At 40.5% G+C, this 20,949-nt stretch overlaps 1 protein-coding gene across 1 annotated transcript; it reads right to left on the bottom strand.

Moving 5' to 3' along the window:
- Positions 1-633: 633 nt before the first annotated feature.
- fezf2 (FEZ family zinc finger 2) lies at positions 634-20,049 on the bottom strand (the record flags this gene model as incomplete). Its single annotated transcript, XM_084061779.1, has 7 exons — positions 634-785; positions 6,531-6,785; positions 8,920-9,052; positions 9,362-9,496; positions 10,232-10,965; positions 11,406-11,511; positions 20,011-20,049. 7 exons carry the CDS (start codon positions 20,047-20,049, stop codon positions 634-636), a joined length of 1,554 nt encoding a protein of 517 aa, XP_083917905.1.
- Positions 20,050-20,949: the final 900 nt, after the last annotated feature.

The following is a 20,949-nucleotide window of genomic DNA, read 5'->3' as shown; positions in this document are numbered from 1 at the left end:
AAATAAAAACAGCTAATAATGCGTTATAATATACGTGTGAGTTGTCCAAATATTGTGGTTTTGCATGTAGCATTGTGAACGGTATACTTTGAATAAAATGGTACTGGAGGCCTCTGTCATTTGCTATTTGTAAAATGTATAAGCTTTGCCCTATGACTGTTTCCATTCATGGCATTACAAAGTGGTCACAACAAGTCCCACATGTTAATTGGCTGATATAATATGAGCTCTTGGTTGGACATTGTAAGCAGACATGGGCAGTAGTGACAGTGTGTGCGTAATGAGAGTGTGCATGGGGACAGGCTGTATTAGCATGCTCTGGTGAACGCCAGGTTCTCACCATTTTGTGGATGGATGAAAAAACACAGCGAAACCTTCCACCTGCTTGCTGACTGTCAACATGGAAACCCTGCCACCCCTCATCTGTCCACAGAACACACACATACCGCACACACTCTCCCACAAACCCCCCCTTCTATCTCTCTCTATCCATGCCAGAGATGGATCCCCTTGCTTTAGCCTAATTGTAGTGATCAAACTTGTGGCGGGCTGACACGGAGTGGCGGCTTGACAAACGCAATCATCCGGATGGCCGGGGTTGAAGTGGCCATGGTTGGCAGCTGCCCCGGCTCCTCAGCTGGGGCCCGGGCGCCCAGCCCCCGGGGTCAACCAGCCACCAGTCACCACTGGCTGGACTGGCCTGGACTGAGGGATGGTGGCTGTGGTGGTGAACGGGTTGGAGGAGGGCATTTGGTTCTGGTTGTGGAAGGAGCTGTACGGGAGGGCTGTGGGGAGGTCATGGGCAAGATGGGGGGGTTGGCATTGGGGTATGCATGCAATCACAGGCGAGCGAGAGCACAAGGGATGAGGTGAGGTAGTAGTGAATTCTCTAAAATGGTTTCGAGGAACACGTTTTGGAGCCCTTCCAAATGACTTGCTCTGCATTATGTATTGTAATGCCGAGGGGCCCTGAGGTGGATTAGCCACGGACACCACAGTCTGTCCCCCCTGATGGTCCCAGTGGCTGGCGGGTGGAGGCTGAAGGGGCACCAGACCTCACTTAACTCTCTGCCTGCATTAAACAACAACAAGCCCTCAGACACCTGGTTCCCAAGCCCGCCAACTCTCAGTCTCAGCAGGGTTTTACCACTCAACCAAAGTCCCTTCTTCACCCTAATGGCAGATACATTTGGAGCCATATGATTATGCAATGTGGCCTGGCTATTGAGAGCCCACTGAGAGCCCTGTCGGATAATTGGCTGAGCCCAAAGCCTAGTAAATGGTTAACTGTCGTCTCCAATTGATTGGATAATGTGTAATTGCATGCTGCATTTCAGTCAATCATAGGCACTGGTTCTAGTGTGGCCGGGAAAGAGGGAGGGAAAAAATGAAAGAAGGAAAATATTTTCGCCAAGCTGAATTCTGCTTTCTATTTGTTTTTTGATATTTTTTTCAACTAATCTTTTCACATACTCATCACACATGTTGTTGTTTTAGCTTAATGTGATTTCTCAGATTACATTAAAAGTAAAGTTTTACATTCTTGCCTGTTGTATGGCTTGTGTACAGCCCTATGATCAAGTGGTATTTCCCTCAGTTGTCCTTTGATCATGGCATGTCATCTCTACTTAAGTGCCTTGCATCTAGCAGCTCTTTGTCTTTGCCTACACATAGGCCATGACTGTTGTCCCATGTCATGTTGTTCCAGATTAAATTGAATGTTTCATGTTGTACACTAAAAGGAAGGAACATTGGCCTTAAGGGAGCCTCGTGCCACTTGCCGTCAACTGCACACGTTTCAAGTATAGCATTTCCTATCAAATTGTCATTGGTTTCCTTGTGTCAATATGCCTCAATGAACTTCACAGGGCACCCCACCTCCTTCCAAATAATAGGTTTTGGACGGAGACACCTTTGCAGTTCTAGTGGGATATGCTTAAATTGAAAGGGCTTTTGGTCTAGTGTGAAAACTGTTGTCAAGCCTGATTTGAATATACCTAAGCTATTGGACAAATACCCTGTGGGGATGTTTGTGCTTGGTGAATTGCATTCAAATCACTGTAGGCTTATTGATCTCGCTTCTGTGGATGTCTTTTTTTTATTCTTGCCTGGTAAGTCAGAGTGTGTAGCACTATTAATATTGATAGATAGATTAAGTGAGAAACTGTGAGGGTGTGTGTGAATTTTGTTTCTGCCTGTTACTTGCGCCTTTTGTTGATATTGATTTCCTTGGCAAGGATCTGTTGACTGCACCTGGAAATGCTGCCTAAATAAGTGTACAATCTCAACACAAAACATTTAAATCAGACCTTTAAATAGATGATTCCAAAAAAATATTTTCTTTTTGGTAATGAAATTACTTTATATTAGTTATCTCTAGGGGTTTCTGTAGCATTTCAAATGCTCATCTATTAGTGAAGCAGATTTGTAAGTTTGTATTGGAGTTCATTCTAAGGGGGTCTTTTAATTGTGTGAACTCACAGAGCGGTACAGCAGAAGTAGACATTTCCCAGCAGGGCCAAGTCAGGTCAAAAGGATTAGCAGCCAGTGCCACCGGACATCCCCAAATTAACTGATCCTAGCCAACAATGAAGCACTGGTTTAATTCCACTAGAATAGGACTCAATGCAGCTAGGCTGCGATGGAGAAAATCACTCATTTGTTTGCAACTGGACCGTGTAAATTTGCTGATTAAATTGATATTGATGTGTTCATGATTTGCTATATTCAAGTGTTGACTTTATTATGGTTTGGTTTGACCATGTCAGATGGATCCAAAGCACTGAGAAGGAACCAGTACCTGTTCTGTACAGGCAAGAACTGCAAATGGATTGTATGGAAGCAGAGAGTTTGGAGGTCAGGGTCTCCTTTCTCGTTAAAGATGGAGGCTAAGAGAGAAGGTGATGGGGGTTTCATCAGGCTGCGTGGCCCCGAGCAGTTAGGACGAGGAGGCAGAGCGATGGATGGACGGATGGACAGACAGGTTGTGAATAGAGGTCAGAGTGGAGACTGACAACAGATCGGTGATGAGAGCTCTCTCCCTGCTTGGTTCCCACCAGAAGCATGTAGCCCAGCACCCAACACACCTCCCAGTCACAAAGCACCTTCTTCCAGCCAATGTGCCCTTGAGATGCCAAGGCGCATACAAGGAAGAGGGGTCCAAGCATGCACTCTCTGTGTGTGTGTGTGTGTGTGTGTGTGTGTGTGTGTGTGTGTGTGTGTGTGTGTGTGTGTGTGTGTGTGTGTGTGTGTGTGTGTGTGTGTGTGTGTGTGTGTGTGTGTGTGTGTGTATGTGTGTGTGTGAGAGAGATGTTTGTTTGTTTGTGATTAGATTTACATTATACAGAGTTTGGATTATTAGGCTAGCCATTCAATGGATTTGGTAACAACAAACATGGCATGTGACATGTCAATAACATTTTCCATAGTTGAAAGTCTGACTTTAAACAACATAGGCTACATCACATTTATCATTCCAGGTTTTTTTGTGTGTGTGTTTTTTAGCCAAAGCTTCTGCTCATAATGTTACATCTTGACCTAGCCTATACTGTTCCAATGCGACAATATAGGTCCAAGCGGCCTACACGTGCCTCCAACCGCGAAATAAATTGCTTTCCAAAATGATGTCGCAGCCAGGGAGGCTTTAATTGGAATTTCATGTGTGCTAAACTGCGGGGGGAAACTTGAGGCAGCTAACATTTGGTAGATTTAATTGGTCCTTTTCTCTCCTCGCTCTGCACTTATGAAACGCCGAAGCAACCCCCCCCCCTAATCTCTGCCATTTATTATCAATAGAATTGGCCACACAAAAGTACGCTTCTTCTTTTCTTCCTGTCTCCGCAGAGCCCTTTTGTGGTCCGTCAAAGGCTCAATCTTGGGTGATCCTGGTCGCGGAGATGTACTCGATTGTTGACAGATGATTAACGCGCTCTTGTCCCTATAATCTCTCTCCTCGCCGCGTCACGTGTGTGCAGCGGTAATGAGCTCCGTGGTCAATTAACGTGTTTCTGGAAACCAAGCCAGTTGCTCAGACGTCTGAGAGGCAAAGTGCAGAGAAAAGGGCAACCTGGCCTGCCTTTAGCTTGTTTACTAGGCCGACATTCTTTTCACTCGAGGAGGCGCACAGACTGGGCCTCGTGTGTTGTAGTCAGATGAGTTTCACTACAAACATGTCTCTGAGAGACTGGGACTACTTGTTAAACCCCCCTCGCGGTCTCTCTCTCTCTCTCTCTCTCTCTCTCTCTCTCTCTCTCTCTCTCTCTCTGCTCAGTTTAATACAGAGAACCGGGGATTTTGGATCTGAATTATGTGGACATGTAACCTGATGATCATCATCATGCGGTTGATATGCCTATTTGTGTCGCAATATGTATGTATGTATTTATTTATGTATGTAATTTGCTTATTTATTTAGGCCCGCCTACTCCTAAACGTAGGCCTATTCCTCTTTATTTATTTATGTAATGTTAGGCTAATCACACCACGTCAAAAACAGCCACGTTGTAAACTTGAAATAGTTCGTTTTCTGTATTAACCAGTTAATGTGCCATTTTCACTATATCTCACAGAAGTGTAGGCCTATATGCCTTATAACTAGGCTACTCGCCCCCATTTGAATAGTGTGCTTTAATGAAACAGGTGAGGCTGAGCGGTTCATTTGTCTAGTAATATTAGCCCACACTGCGGCTTCCCAAGGTTTGGCGCGGCTGCTAATTAGGGTTCTAAATTGCGGCGTAATGGAAAGAGCGACATTTGGGAGCACGCGTCCGTCTCTCATCAGAATGTGTGTAAGGATAATATTGTTCCAGAAGCCGTGTACAGCATCCCTTCAGGTTGATTAAAACGAGACAGATGAGGAGAGCGCATGGTTGGTGTGGCCCAAGTGCTCCATTATCTCTCATTGTGTGATGAACACGACTTGATGCGCCCAGGCTCCCCCTCGAGGGCGTTTAGCTGATTAATGTAATTCGCTTTCAAGAGTCCATGTTACCTCTGATCATCTGTGCCATTACACAGAAGTCAAGTGTAATGTTGCATTAGTGGGATCGTGTCTGTCAATAAGTGCCGAAGCAAAAGTGTCTGCATAACACACACAGTGGGACTGGACAGCTTTCTTTAGACTATCTTATATGTAGGCGCGTGCATATGATATAATGTGCATGCATATATATATATATATATATATATATATATATATATATATGGTAATGTGTGTATATTTATATGTATATAAATATACACACATTACCATGTGCACCATCCTGTGGTGTGCACATATTAATTTGCATTAATTAATATTTCAAATAGCCATATACTACCTATACCTCTCCTTAAGTTATAAAGTCATGCTGAAATGTCTGTCTCTCTGTGTGTGTGTGTGTGTGTGTGTGTGTGTGTGTGTGTGTGTGTGTGTGTGTGTGTGTGTGTGTGTGTGTGTGTGTGTGTGTGTGTGTGTGTGTGTGTGTGTGTGTGTGTGTGTGTGTCTCTCTCTCTCTCTCTCTCTCTCTCTCTCTCTCTCTCTCTCTGTGTGTGTGTGTCTGTCTGTCTGTCTGTCTGTGTGTCTCTCTCTCTCTCTCTCTCTCTCTCTCTCTCTCTCTCTCTCTCTCTCTCTCTCTCATAATAAGTAACATTATATAGGCTATTTTGATTATTCCGTTTTATTTGCAAAAATGTATTCAGAAGATCGAAAGCGTTCACACATTCAGTTTTAGGTATATACATATAACTTAGATATATGTACACATTAACAATTTCTGAGAAATTCATGAAAATGTCCCCAATAGTTTCACATTGATTAAATAACATTTTATTTATCCTATTATTTACAATTGCATTTTCACATATCACGGAATAAGATATAATGTTATATTATAGTCTTGTCTGAGGGCAGTACAAATATCTTAAATAGGCAACCCAGGAATATATATATATATATATATATATATATATATATATATATATATATATATATATATATATATATATATATATATATATATATATATATATATATATATATTAAACTTAGGGGGGGCTTAGGGCTCAGGGGGAGGTTCCAAATATATGATGGCAGTATGATGGAAGTTCATGCGTTTTAAATATCCTAGTTATGCAACCGGTGATGATATGACCACATGGAAACGACATGGATACAGGATAGGTGGGCACAAGGGACATCTGGGCACCTCAATGTAAAATTGGTTATTTTGTCCAACATGTTAAAACAAATGTTTTAAAATATATATATTTGAAAAATGGTCTTAAGTAATGTAAAGTTGTGAACATGCACAGTACATCATTACCAGACTTAATTGTATCCTTCAACTTCTTGTTTATGCGCTAAAATGACTGGATATACAGGTTTCGTAGCAATTTGTAGCAATAGAAATATTAGACCTTAATTGCCTAATGTTTAAGCATGTTCTCACATAAAAAATTGGCTACAAAATAGCCAATTTTACATCGAAGTGCCCAGATGTCCTATAGTGCTCACCTATCCTGTTACCAATAACATCATAACGTGGCTCAACTTTTGAGTTCTCTGGGGGCGGCAGAGGCTGCAGATAATGCTGAGGCGTTGTTATCATGCAGCTTTCGAATGTGCTTTTTCAGATCAAAGTTCCTGCAGAACCCTTTGCCACAGATGCCGCAGGTGAAGGGCTTCTTGTCATTGTGCGTGTGCATGTGGAAGGTCAGGTTGTAGACCTGATGGAAGGCCTTGTTGCAGATGGAGCACTTGTACTGTTTCTCCCCGCTGTGTGTCAGCTTGTGGTTCTTGTAATTTCCTTGAAACATGCAGAGAAGAACGAACAGTGGTGAGAAAAGTATACTCACATTTCTTACTTTAGTAAAAAGTTAAAATGTACTTAAAGTAACAAAAGTAGAAAGTACTCACTCATTGTGCAGAACTTATCTTATTTAAGTTTTCAAATGTATACAAATCTTTTGAAAATAGCACATCTATGATGTGATGCATTGTGAGCTTGCAGATCAGCTATTTTCAAATGGCCGAAATGTACAGAGCTGAAGTGGTTAATGTATGTTTTGTATTAATAATCAAAATCTACAAAGTAACTAGTAACTAAAGTAGTCACAAAAAAATGGAAATGCTCCAGTATAAGTAAAAAGAAAAAAAAAAAATGTGTCAGCCTACTTGAGTAAATGTGCTTAGTTACTTTACTTACTAGCTATTTCAGATCTGCTATTTTCAAAAAAATCTTCAACACAAATCTTGTATGGGGGGGTCCCTCCCTGGCATAAAATGTTTTCAGATGGGGGACCCAGGCAAGGCAACCTATACACTTTGGAAACAATCCCAAAACTGTAGCCTATATAAAGTGCAATTTTGCAAAGGCAGATTCGTCTGGAACCAGGCTACCAAAACTGCAACCCGCAAAACTATACCAATATTTACAAGCAGCTTGGCAGAAAACAAGCCCAACGTCGCTTATAATAAGCGGACATGGCAACACTGGAACAAACGCACTATATGAGCATCGAGTGGGCCCTGGTCATAATTGCACATGAAAGAGGCCCCGTTTTTGGACGCAAGGTCACTAGTTCACTGTTAAGTTATATTCAACAATCGTCCCGACCCCCAGCCTTCATTAATCGGGAGTTATCCGCATCGAAGTCAAGAAGTTGTCAAACTTTGTCAAAATCAAACCCCACAACAAGTAAAAACTGATTTTCAAGTCGGCTAAGGTCTGCTAACTGACCCATAGCAAATCCCACCGTCTTGTAGGCAGAGTTAGTGGGTGTAAAGTGACATGTCCCATTTCCATTGATCGCTTCAAGCGACCTGAGGCCAATTCTACAAATGTCTTCTGAATCCTAACAGTTTTCTGAAAAAACGTTGCTATATTGCGGTGCTCAAACTTTTCCATGTCAAGGACCCACAAAATTATATGTAGGCTATATGGCCGCGGACCCCCACCCCCAAGCAAAGATTAGAGTAAAACATTTTCCTTTTATAAATATATATGTATTCAAATATTTTCACAAATGTTCGAGATTTTTCAAAAATAGTTCGCGGCACCGAGTGCCACGATATGAACTTGTATATCTGCTATTTAAAAGATAATAATTCCTCCAATATTTTTGAACAGCCAAAGCCTATAAAATATGGATTTATACTCACGATGGGCCTCCCTATACGACTCTAGGTGAGCATGCTTTTTTTTTTGTAGTGACAGTGACATGGATACCAATGGTTCTCAAACTTTTATATTTCAAGGTCTCCCCTTAACTCTGACAGTATACAAATGGAACCAAATGGACCCGTTAGGTTAGGGTCCATTTGGTACCATTTCGTATACTGTTCCCATTTGGTTCCATTTGTAGCTGTCAGAGTTACATACTTGTAAGGGTAAGTTCCCTAAAGGAACCCAGAGAGTCCCTGAAATCCACTTTGAGAACCACTATATACAATAACAATAAGATATGATGTGGTAATTAATACAGTATTTTTTTTATCTTAAACTCTGATATAAAAACTTCTGTCAAGTTGTATTTTGTGTAGCCTAGACGCTGAGATTTGCATTGAATTAATGTCCAAAACAACAACCACACTAGAGAAAAGGGGAGGGGGAAGAAGCTTTTGTTCATAAAAATGGTTCAGAAACAATAAGTCATCCCTATCCCTATATGCCAAGTCAACATGCAAAGTGGTCTAGCATATGGAGCCAATGCCTATTTTGCACATGCGGTGTATAGGCTACAATAGACCATTGCAGGCTTCAATTCAATCAAAACACAATACTTCAATGAAACCTAATTTACAAAAACAATGTCCTATCGTACTCAACAATAGGCTACTGCACATGTTAGACACAGGACAGCTGCATTACTGCATAAAACACATACAAAATGAATGATCCATTAATGAGCTAAATTGTCATTACTTTAACTGTGAATTACCTTTCTGATGGAAACCTTTCCCACAGAATTCACAGACGAACGGTTTATAGCCAGCATGAATCCGTATGTGAGTATTCAACGTTGAACTTCTGTTGAACGCCTTCCCACACTGGTTGCATTTATGGGGTTTTTCCTGGTACAACAAAAATACAAAAACAGACATTATTATATAGATAAGACATATGTATACATACATACATACATACATACATACAGGCCAACATTATATAGGGTATATACACCGTGTGTGTGTGTGTGTGTGTGTGTGTGTGTGTGTGTGTGTGTGTGTGTGTGTGTGTGTGTGTGTGTGTGTGTGTGTATATATATATATATATATATATATATATATATATATATATATATATATATATATATATATATATATATATATATATATATATATATACACACCATAAAGCATAATTATATAAAGACCGATTACCTGCGTGTGGATGATTTTGTGTCTGCAAAGCGTGCTCGCCTGGCGGAATCCTTTCCCACACACTTTGCAGACGAAGGGCCTCGCTCCAGTGTGCACTGGCATGTGTCGAGTCAGGTTATAATGGGCATTGAACACCTGCAGAGCGAGTACAATTATGTAAATTGTGCTGAGGAATCCTTGTGAAGACGATTTTACCCCCGCATTTTCAAAGCATTGGCAGGTTCTTCATATTTTCAACAGTATAATAGTCCAGTGATTCCCAAACGGTTTAGCTCGAGAGTCGAGACCCCAAAAAAAGAGAGCCGGGACCCAAACTAGTGAAAATAGCCGATCTAAGCTCACAACGCCACACTTTGCACCACGTTGTGAGCTTGTAGATTGGCTATTTTCACACCTTCTTAAACATTTGTTTTCTAATTAATGGATTATTTTTTTTAAATGTAGTTATCAAATTATTTTGAAAAATCTTTGAGCTTTTTTATTTTCTTTACAAAAATAAAAAGAAGATTTACTCGCAAACCATAAATATTTGTCCGCGACCCGCAAATGGGTCTCGACCCACTGTTTGGGAAACGGTGGTGCAGCCAATGCATTGTTATTTCGTTTCGAGACCATAGTGTGGACCCACAGCAACACAGGATATTACAAATCTAATGTGCATTTTCTCGTTATTGATGACGGTTCCTCAATTTATTTTAATTAAGAATAACAATCCATTCATTTTATGAAAACAGTAACATTGTAAACAATATTTGCAAATAGCTACACATTTTCGGAATGCCTTTTTTTTCTTTACACAGAAACATTTTCCACATAATTGCGAGTCAACAAATATTAGCAGACTATTAGTTATTATATTTGTTTGCATACCTTTCCACACACTTCACATGTAAAGTTTTTGGGCTTTCCGTCTTGGGCGGCGAGTTTGTTATGAGCTTTAACACCGTTTTTCTCCGAGGTCTGCAGGCTGTGGTTCTCCTTGACGATCTGGTCCAGCTGCCCGGGCAGATGTTCCTTGTGCGGGTATTGAGGTGTGGGGAACTTGTCGACCGGCGCTGCAGTCCCGCTCAGCTTGGCGTTCTCCAGCAGCAAAAGTTTATGGTGCGCTGCCAGCGACGCCTGATGCGAAGTGGCCAACGCCGAGGAGAAAAACTGTCCGGTCAGCAACTCCGACTGCTGGTGGTAGGCAGAGTCCAGATAGTTGAGATAGTACAAGGAACCGCTGCTGGGCATCGCCATGGCCTGATGGATGACTTGGGGTTTTATCACCCGGCTCCCTGGCAACAGATGATGATGTTTCAAGGCCGCGTCCGCTTTGCCGCACATCCCGCAGTTCGCCTTGCACATCCCGCAGTTCACCTTGCACGTCCCCCTGAAATTAGCTTTCCAAAGCTCCGAGTAGCTCATGAGCGCCTTGGCCTGGAGGTCCAGGCTGAACGGCTGCAGCGGGATCATGCACGGCAGAGGCGAACAGAGACCGAGCAACCTCTCCTTCGGCTCCGAGGTCTTGGACATGATCCGGTCTATGGAGAAGGCCAGGGTCTTTGGAGGAGTAGCGGATCCGATTCCTGGCCCGTTCCTACCGCCACCACCGTCCAGTAGGGCTGTCACGATTAAAACATTTTAAATTGACGATTAATTGTCATACAAATAATTGCGATTAACGATTTAATCGTTTATGTCCTTGAAAACTGCATGGAGCATATGAACACACATTACGTTTCTGTTTTGGCGTTTAAGCTTTGTAATCAAAAGTTGCACGGGGCAATAAATTACTGACATGTTTAATCATTTACTTTTCTTTTTTTAATGTAAAAATAGTGGAAATAGCTGATTACAAGCTTACAATGCACATTGTAAGCTTGTAGATCAGCTATTTCAGCTTTTTTTTAATATTTAAAAATGCTTTTTTTTTTATCATGGAAACGATTTTGAGATGATGCAAAAAAATTATTGCGATTATCTCAAATAATTGCGATTAGACGGTGATGTAATAATTGTGATATGCAGGCCTACCGTCCAGTCGTGCAGGGCAAGCCATCGCCTTGTCCAGAGGAAGAGAACTGGTCATTATTATATGGAGCGAACTTGGTGTGAGCAGAAGCACCGCAGCAGCCAAGCAGCAGCGCCAGCCTATACTGCCTCCTCAGCTGCAAGAAGACACAAGAGGACAGACAGACACATCAGTTTAATAAGCACCTTGCTATCACAGTGTCACGCCATTTGCATTCAAATGACCATCCCCCGCAACAATAGCATCCAGGGGGTACCAGATTAATGCTCATTAACTAGTACACACAAAATTAACAGGACATTTCAGAGCTCGTTAGGAAGGAAGGATGGGAGAGGGAGGGAAAAAAGGACAAAAACATTCTCTTATTCAGCGCCTCGAATTATGTGGATTGGAAAAGTTTACCAAAAGATGAAAAAGGACAAAAAAAATACAAAAACATTCTCTTATTCAGCGCCCCGGATAATGTGGATTGGAAAAGTTTACCCCCCCCAAAAAAAAGACTAAAAAATGACCAAAAAATACAAAAAGGGACAAAAATCGTATTCAGGAAAATGTGGAATGGAAAGGTTTACAGCTAGAGAGAGTCAGTCAGTGTTGAAGTTTACCTTTTAGCAGCGACAGATGGATTGGATGGAAGATAGCAGCGTTGACTGCTCGCTGTCACATCTTGGTAGCGACCGCCCTCATCAGTGCTATAGATCACTGTCTCCTGACATCAGAGCACTACAACTCTTTAACTGGGTGACAAGGAGGACACGACATCAGAGTTCCCATGCATGCGTGCATGCTCCTGTTGGTCCTTATATACGAACACGGGGGTCGTGTGGTATGAGCATTAGCTAGCCTACTGCAAAAAAGTCCGATGGCCAAAAAAATATTTTTTTTGTTTTTGTTTTTTTATTTAGGCCTACATTGTAGACTACAATGATATAGGCATTACGTTATTATAATTATTATTTTATTAGGCTATTATTAGGTTATTAGGTTATTATCATTAGGCTATTATTATCATTATTATTATCATACTACTACTACTACCAAATTACTATTGACATCATTATTTGTTATGCTCAATTATATGATTATTTGTTATGCTCAATTGGAAGTGCCATGTTTTTAGATAGGCTATTATTTAGTTTGTTGAAAACATTGCATGTCTTTTTAGCCCCCATTCTTAATTTGAGCTGCTTTTGAGAGTTTCAAATTGTGGACTCTCTCACAAAACAATGATCTTGGGCCTTTTGCTTTTGACAAGTCTCATTTTTTTTCATTGAAAGTTCCTAATCCTCGGAGATGGGATAGCTTTTCCATGCTGGCTTATACTTACTATTTGTATAATCGAGAGCGTCCAATTTCCACCTGTTTAAGAGCAGGTTGCGAGAGCAGAACCTCCCTTGGATCCTATTAAACGTTGTTCCTCCTTCGCCTATTTATTCACAAGAACCAATTTTCCAGAGCGATTCAACAAGGCTCGGCTCAGCACAGAAAAAACAAGCTCTTTCACTTTTAGCCACTAAAGCACTGCGTGAACCTGGTTTTGTGTTCTTCTGAAATGGAAGGACGGATTAAAGGGGGTAAAAAGAAAAGACTTAGCCTGGCCAGAGGTATATAGGCTGTGCCGACAAATGAAAAGAACCCCTTTTTTTAAAATAGCATAAAGGTTTGCTGGAATCCACAGTTTTTGTGTGCTTGGCTACAATGACCAGTCGCCCTCTCGACTGAGGACGGTGTTGATTCCAATGTTCATTTTGACAGCAAATTCTGATTTAGTCTTTCGTCTTAGTCTTTTGAATAACACACCATTTAGTTTTAGTCCTATTTTAGTCTTAGTCTTACTCAACAAAATGAACACTGGTTGATTCATGTGTTTGCACTTGCAGGCGAATTAGTAACTGAAACCAAACACATTATAAGGAAAATAAAATGGTCTAATGAAGGGAACTTGGACCTGTTTGTCTTAAAATGCCTATAGGAATGTAAACTAAAAACAGGCTGTGAACTTTGATTGATTGATTGATTGATTGATTGATTGATTGAATACTTTATTAACAGTTTGCAAAAAAAAAAAAAAAGCACAGAAAGTACAGTTTAATACAAATACCATGCTAAAAGGATTTAACCCAAGACAGCACTATGCCTAGTTTCCATTGGGGTCCATGTGTATTCAATTAATTGAAACATTTAGCGACAGGCATTTGAGGCAAATATACAATACTATGCAATTCATTGCTATGCATTTCTGGTGATAATACCGGAAACCAAAACAATTATAAGGAAAATAAAATGGGAACTCGAAACAAATTGACTTGTTTGTCTTAAAATGCCTATAGGAATGTAAATGTAAATATAATGTAGGCCTACATGCAAGTGGAATAAAACATTCACGAGCGTGCACGCGAGAATGATGCGCATTATGATGGTACTCCGGCACTGTTCCCCATTTGTGGGTCGCGGACACATTTTCATGGGTTACGAGTAAATATCAATTTATTTTTTGTTTCCTACATTTTGTTTTTGATTATTATTATTTCAAAACATTTTCCAATCATTATTTTTTAAAGCAAGGGAGACAGCACATTTCTCTTTTGGGTCTCGAGCTAAAACGTTTGGGAACCATTGGTATACGGGCTGTGAACCTAATGCATTGTGTCAAATATAGGCCTATTAAACTATAGTCTATTATATTCCTCATTATACTTACTATAATATGCCTATGCCATTTTATATATATTTGTTTAAAGTATGCTGGACGCTGTCTGTATACCTGTACACCTGCTGGTCAGTGCAGAAGGATTACTGTTCTAATGCCACATATGTAAATTAGAGTACTCTAATTTGAGTGTATTCAGGCTCAATTATTGGCTCATCTACTGCACAATAAACATTGATCTATTGCTGTACCCTTGGCCCCTGCATTCAGCGCCACTATCACAGCAATTAGCTCAAGCATTGATTAGACGACTGTCTAATGACGACTGTCTCCTGCAGGTATGAGCCAGGGCTACCTGCAGCATTCTTGTTTTTATTATGGTATCATTAACAGACAGGCACTTTGTATTTATTTGTGTAGACCTATATTTATGTTTTATAATTAAAAATGACTGTCTATGCCAGTGGTTTTCAACCATTTTCATATCAAGGTCCATTTTTATTTGGCATTTGAGCCCAGGACCATCGTTTGATGAGATTTAGCCTCCCAGACCCAAAACTTAGAATATTTTGTTGTCGTTATAAGATTTTGTCCACAATTCCATGCTGTATTGATGTTGGTACCATAGGAGAGACAACAGGCAAAATAACAATTCTTCTACATTCTCTAATTATGTAGACTTCTTGTAAATTAAGTAATGCAGATGTTTTACAATAATTTAACTCTGGAGATCGGTAAAATGAAACCAAATGAAACCAAATGGACCATTTGGTTACCAACTCTCCATCATTTAGCTGGGGACCACCTGGAACCCCCGCAAGAACCACTGGTGGTCCCGGACAACTGGCTGAGAACCACTGGTCTATGCTACACCCCTGACTATGGCATGCAGGTACATCAGTAGTCTCCAACCATTCACTAGTGATGATAGGCTACATAATTACATAGTTGATATCAGGTTGGCACCAGGTTGAACATGAGCTATAGAACATTAGGGCTATATGCATGAGTAATTTGTGTGCAGCAACTATTACGCCCCAAATATGCATCACTTTGCCCTGTTTATCAATGTTTTGGTTGCACACGTTTTAATCCAATCCAATATTAACTTTGTACCAAATATTAAAATGTAAAAAAAAATGGACACCTTAAAGAAACATTGGTTTCTGATCCTCTTTTTTCTGTCAATTTGAGCCTTATCCAAAGTAGCCTACTTCACTGCATTAGTCCATATTGCCAAACATATCATGGTGGATCTGTTGATAGTCAGGGGTTATTAGCAGAATATTTTCCAATCTTCGAATAAATTCCTTACCAAAAAAAATCTTCACCAATGTGTTTGTAAAGGTGTCTAGTAACACATCTCACAAAGACTGAAATGCAGTCCCCCTAGGATAATTTTTGACAGCTCCTTAAAGTTGGGGTACCCACCATAACCTTGGTTAAAAAACAAACAAAAAAAACAACAACATTTAATTCTGTTTTAAGTAGCATGTGATGGGTCAAACTAGGGTGTTGTTATGATTCTGAATCCATTGCAAGCATTTGTTTTGCACCAAAACCACTCCTTGGGCTAAAAACGGCCATAGCCATCCTTTTCCAGGTATACTTTTTGTGTAAAAAGCCCATTGAGATTGGGTCGTTTTTAGCCCAAGGAGTGGTTTTGGTGCATAAATGCTTGCAATGGATTCAGAATCATAAAAACACCCTAGTTTGACACCTCACATGCTACTTAAAACAGAATTAAATTTTGATTTTTTTGTTGGGTACCCCAACTTTAAGGAGCTGTCAAAAATTCTCCTAGGGGGACTGCATTTCAGTCTTTGTGAGATGTGTTACTAGACACCTTTACAAACACATTGGTGAAGATTTTTTTTGGTAAGGAATTTATTCCAAGATTTTTTTTAATATCCCCTGACTATGAGCTTCTTACACTGTCCAATACCCGCCATCTTTGAGCCAGTGGGCAATTCATTGAAAATGCGAGCATCCAAAGACTGGACTCCAAGCAGTGCTGGACTTTGACATGTTGCAGAAATGAGAAATACATACATACAGCAAGACAAAATGTCACCATAAGTTAAGCAGCTTCACTGGTTCATCTGTTTTCACAATATAGTAAAAGTAATGCCGCTCAGCCTCAGAATAGTTGATGGTAAAATCCATCTCTGCAGCATGTCATGAAGTAATTGATCATTCACCTGTGTAGTTTGGCCGACAGTCTTTCCCTGCAGCACACATAATGGCCTGCCATAATTATGTTAACGATTTGCCAGGATTGATCAGTCAACTGAAAGGTGTTTACCTGTCCCCATAAGCATATTACATAGACAAGCTGTATTACACATTAAACTGTAAGATGTTGCACCTCAGCAATATACTGGACAATAAGCTGATCTTTGTTCACCACTTCACAGACATCCATAAACACTGCAACAAAGACTACCTGCCCACCAAAACGTATAGGGCTCTTTCATGCAAAATTAATACAAATAACTTGACTTTCAGTCAAAACCTGTGCACCTTGTACTCGCATATAGAAGGTTTCTGTTGAACCGGTCCTCCTGTCTGTGCCACCTACTACTATGCTCAACATATCCTCTAAGGACCCCCAAATGAATATATATTTGGCCGCAGACCCCCATCTGAAAATATGTTGTGCCAGGGACCTCCAGAAGAGAAGATGTTGTGAAATTCTAAATCATTCCAAATGTTTTCAAGAGTTTTCCAAAAGTTCCACAACAAGCTCACAGTAAACTTGTAGATCGGCTTATTTTTGAATAGCCAATTAAGTATAAACAGGGTTAAAGTGGCTAAACTGATTGTGATGCTATAGTAACTAATTTTGTTGGGTGCCCCCTGGAACCCCTTCAATAATAATGATAATAATAATCTTTATTTAGAGCACCTTTCAGACATATATATAGTTCAAAGTGCTTTACATTCAAGTTAAACAAAGAAATTAAGATCTTAATTAAAAATCTAGTCAAGAGTAAAATTACTCTTGACTGACCCCTGGCCTAGGCACACTGTAAATTCAGACACAGTCATATACGATGAGGTTCTAAATATGTCTTAAAACAGTTTTGTCTGCATCGCAAATCTTTGCATGAGCTATAGGCTTAACAGTCCAATGTTGTTGATGATATGTTTTGGGTTTTGGTTATCCCCTGTTTTGAGTGAAACGTGAAAACACATTATCCATGAGGACAATAATAAAAAAATCTGAATCTGAATTACAATATTTTTTATCATTATATCATAATCAATAGTACTGTCACTTCAAGAGTTATAATGGAGGGAGGCAGGAATTCCAAAGGCTTCAGCCTACCATCATAGACCCTATGACAAAATAATGTCCTGAATCGATAGTGTGCCTAACAGTAGCCTAGCACGTCACAGTCAGTAGAGGAAATCGCAGACAGTTGTCCTCGCACTTTCCTTCTGTGGTGACAACTTTCACTGATGTTAACCCTGAGGAAATGTAATGGGAAAGTGTGACTAGAGGGGGATTCTCTCAAAGAAAGCGTGGTTGTTCGATCTTGCCAATGCAACCTACTGTATGCTTTCACTCCATATGTTCACAGCAGGGCCTCAAGCTTGAGTTTTATTTTGACACCAACCCAGAAATGGCATATCTCTGTTCCCTCTGCTACAATTTTAAACCCTATACTCACACCAGTGTTAGTTAACAGAGCCACAGCCAAACTTAAGTGTCAAAATATTAAGTCAATTACAAAAACACACCTGGGTCCACCAGGGGTCTATCCTTTTCTCCCTCTCTTTGATGAAAATATTAGCCGATATAGAAGCTCACAAAATGAGCTTGTAGATCTATTTTTGCCGAATGTTCAATCCCAGAATAGGGACGCTAGGGTCAATGTGATTAAAGCGGAACTATGTAACTTTTCTTTTATGAATAAAAAGTAGTTTTGTCCAATCTGTATGGTATGTAGAGCATGTTAATACAATACAACTTGGGGTGGTTGTATTTTGTCTCCCTACTCTTCTATTGAGACATTTAGATTGTGTCAAAAGGTAATGTCTCACCGAGACACAGCATCTGACACAAATTTTGACCTGATGGTCAAGATTCAATTTATCTCATGAGCCAACAGGCAGGCTCTATTAGCTCAATGGTAAAAATGTCAGCACTTGCGTAGGAAACAAAGTTCAAATCCGGGGTAGAAGAGGAAAGAAACATAGAGCAGCTTTAAACAGGTTTGACCTGTCTTCGTAATTTAGCACCACTTACATTATATATAGCCTACAGTAAATTTATCAGCAGGCAAAATAGCAATAGGATTACGAGGGCCACAAAACCTGACAGTTAAAGTAAAAGTAAAATCTCACCCTGAGTAAATTCTCACCCTGTGAGATTTATTAAGGTAATAATTACCAACTGAAATGTTGAAAAGTATAAATATTGCAGTGGGAATTATGTATCATTGATCATCTCATTTTATATATATGGAAAATTCTTATGGGCATACATAGTGTATGCCATATCACATAGACTACAACACTACACAACATACTGATCATCCTCACAAGGTTTCATGAATATCCACCCAAATGTTCTTGATTTTAACCTTGACATTGATTGTGACCTTGAACCCAAAAGTTAATCATCCCTTTGAGAAAGCCTACTGATCACATCCACCACTGAAAATACGGCCATCAGTTCTTGAGTTATCTTGTTTACAGACAGACATGCATTACCCCCCAACCCCCAGTATGTATTGCTCCAGGTGGGGTTATACATTTTCCAGGTAAACACAAACCAAAGGATATTGTATATGCACTATGCAGGTATCACAACATCAACATGATTGACAGCTGGTTGCCATGGAAATCTATGGAGTCGCAGCATGCTATAGAAGGTCACCAATTTCGGTTTGTATGCGCACCATGTATGCGCTGCTTGCCAAGATCAAAACTAGACCATGCAAGATTACCAAATCAGACAACACAACAACATTTCTTATTCACATTACACATGAATGAATAATGCAGGTAGACCACCGCTCCACTCGGCTGAACATTTGCTAAGGTGCTGGAAGCATCAATAAGTCCAAACTGATAGAGCTTTCCACACGCTCAAAATAAAGTGAGACATTGCATAGATGTGTACCGATTCGACCAAATCACTAGGAGTAGTAGCACAAAGTGTGTTTTAAAGACAATGCCAAACTGTGGAAAATCTAGTAGGCTGTGGGGAGTTGCTTCATGATTTCTATTGTATGACCTACGGTTCAAGAGTTATTATGTTTGTCAGTGGAGACTAGCTTGGGATCAAGCCGCTTTGCAGGTTGTTGTTCCGGTCTGGGTCTACACAACGGATATGGAAGTGGTGCGTGCATGTACAGTATGTGTGTGCAAATTACCGGATATGGAAAGTGGGCTTTTTCCGGAGGCCACTCACAGAGTGGGTTCACTGTCAACCAAATTGACAGTGAAAATAATTGTCACATTGACATCATCCACTGGTCATAGTATCTAAGCTTAAAACACTGAGGCCCAGCCAGAATTTTCCAGGCCCAGTCATATTAGACATGGTCTGTATCCACCACTGCTACAGCATGTGGAAAACATATTTATGTCTACCTATATTGGCCTACCAAAGCATACTCTACTAGCTCCTCACAGTCACAGAGGCACTCATGCCACTCAAGCTGCCTCCCACTCCTTATCCTTCTTGACCTATTTACAGCATTTGATACAGTCAACACCAGCTCCTCACAAGGACCGAATTCAAGTGGTTCAAGTGATACCATGGCCCTATCATCTCTGTTCACAATTCTTCTATTACTGTAACATGGACAACACACAACAGTTTTTCTCCGTCCCTCCCGTCTGCCACGATGCAGGTGGAAGAGCTCAGATTCTGTATGCCTGCCTGACACCTCACAGTGAATGTCCTTCCATCACCTCAAGTTCATCACAGAGGAAACTAGAGTGACAAAGGGCCATGCACCAACCTACCTGCAGGATATGATCCAGCCCTCTATGCACAGCAGCCATATTGGACAGTAATTGGGCCCCTTCCTTGCTTCCTTCACAGGTGTTACCAATGATACTAATTAAGGATCTGTTCCATTTAGTGGTTCTCAAACTTTTTAATTTCAAGGACCCCCATAACTCTCAGAGTTACACCCCCTCAAGGAACCATGAGGGTCCCTGGACCACACTTTGAGACCCACTAGTGTTTCTCGTGAGCCAACATGCACAATATCAGCACCCTGACTCTGTTTGACCAGAATGGAACAGAGCCTTCATTAGTATCATTGGTAACACCTGTGAAGGAAGTAAGAAGAGGCCCGATTTCTCTCCAAAAATGGCTGCTGTGCATAGAGCCTATACAGGACATATGTCCCTCCCATCCCGACTAAACCCTGGCCAGTGATCCAAGCGACCTAAACTCTCCTGCCTCCCAAGCCGTGGAATGACCTCTCCCCCTAAGTAAGGAGTTCAAATTCACATCAGCCTCAGTCTAAACACTCATCTTATGTTATCCAGATGTATGTTGATTACTCGTTCACATACATTATTCAAATATATGTACAGTATATGCCGTTTGCTTGTCAACAGATGCTATGTTATTTAAGTTATATTCAGCGCTCTAATTGTAAATCTGTACAGTATATGACAAAAACACTAAATAAAATAAATGATTTCATTTAATTGTTTATTTTTTTATGTAGAATAAGCATAGAATGTTGTTATATATATTTTTTTTCTGTATATCGGTATATCTCAAAATGACCCCATTTAAAATTTAAAGTGAGTTCATTAAACACAGGAGTCCTTCCAAGGTGGCAATCTGAATAACCCAGAAGGACCTGCCCTCCGCCCATGACACCGCCAGAGGGCCTGGCCCCACACGGGCCCCCACACATCACGGGCTCCAGCACAACTGCACCG

This window comes from Gymnoscopelus microlampas, assembly GCF_963454915.1.
Source record: "Gymnoscopelus microlampas genome assembly, chromosome: 7".
Taxonomy (NCBI): domain Eukaryota; kingdom Metazoa; phylum Chordata; class Actinopteri; order Myctophiformes; family Myctophidae; genus Gymnoscopelus; species Gymnoscopelus microlampas.
The sequence above is the reverse complement of the archived record's forward strand: the minus strand, read 5'-3'. Positions and strand labels throughout refer to the sequence as shown.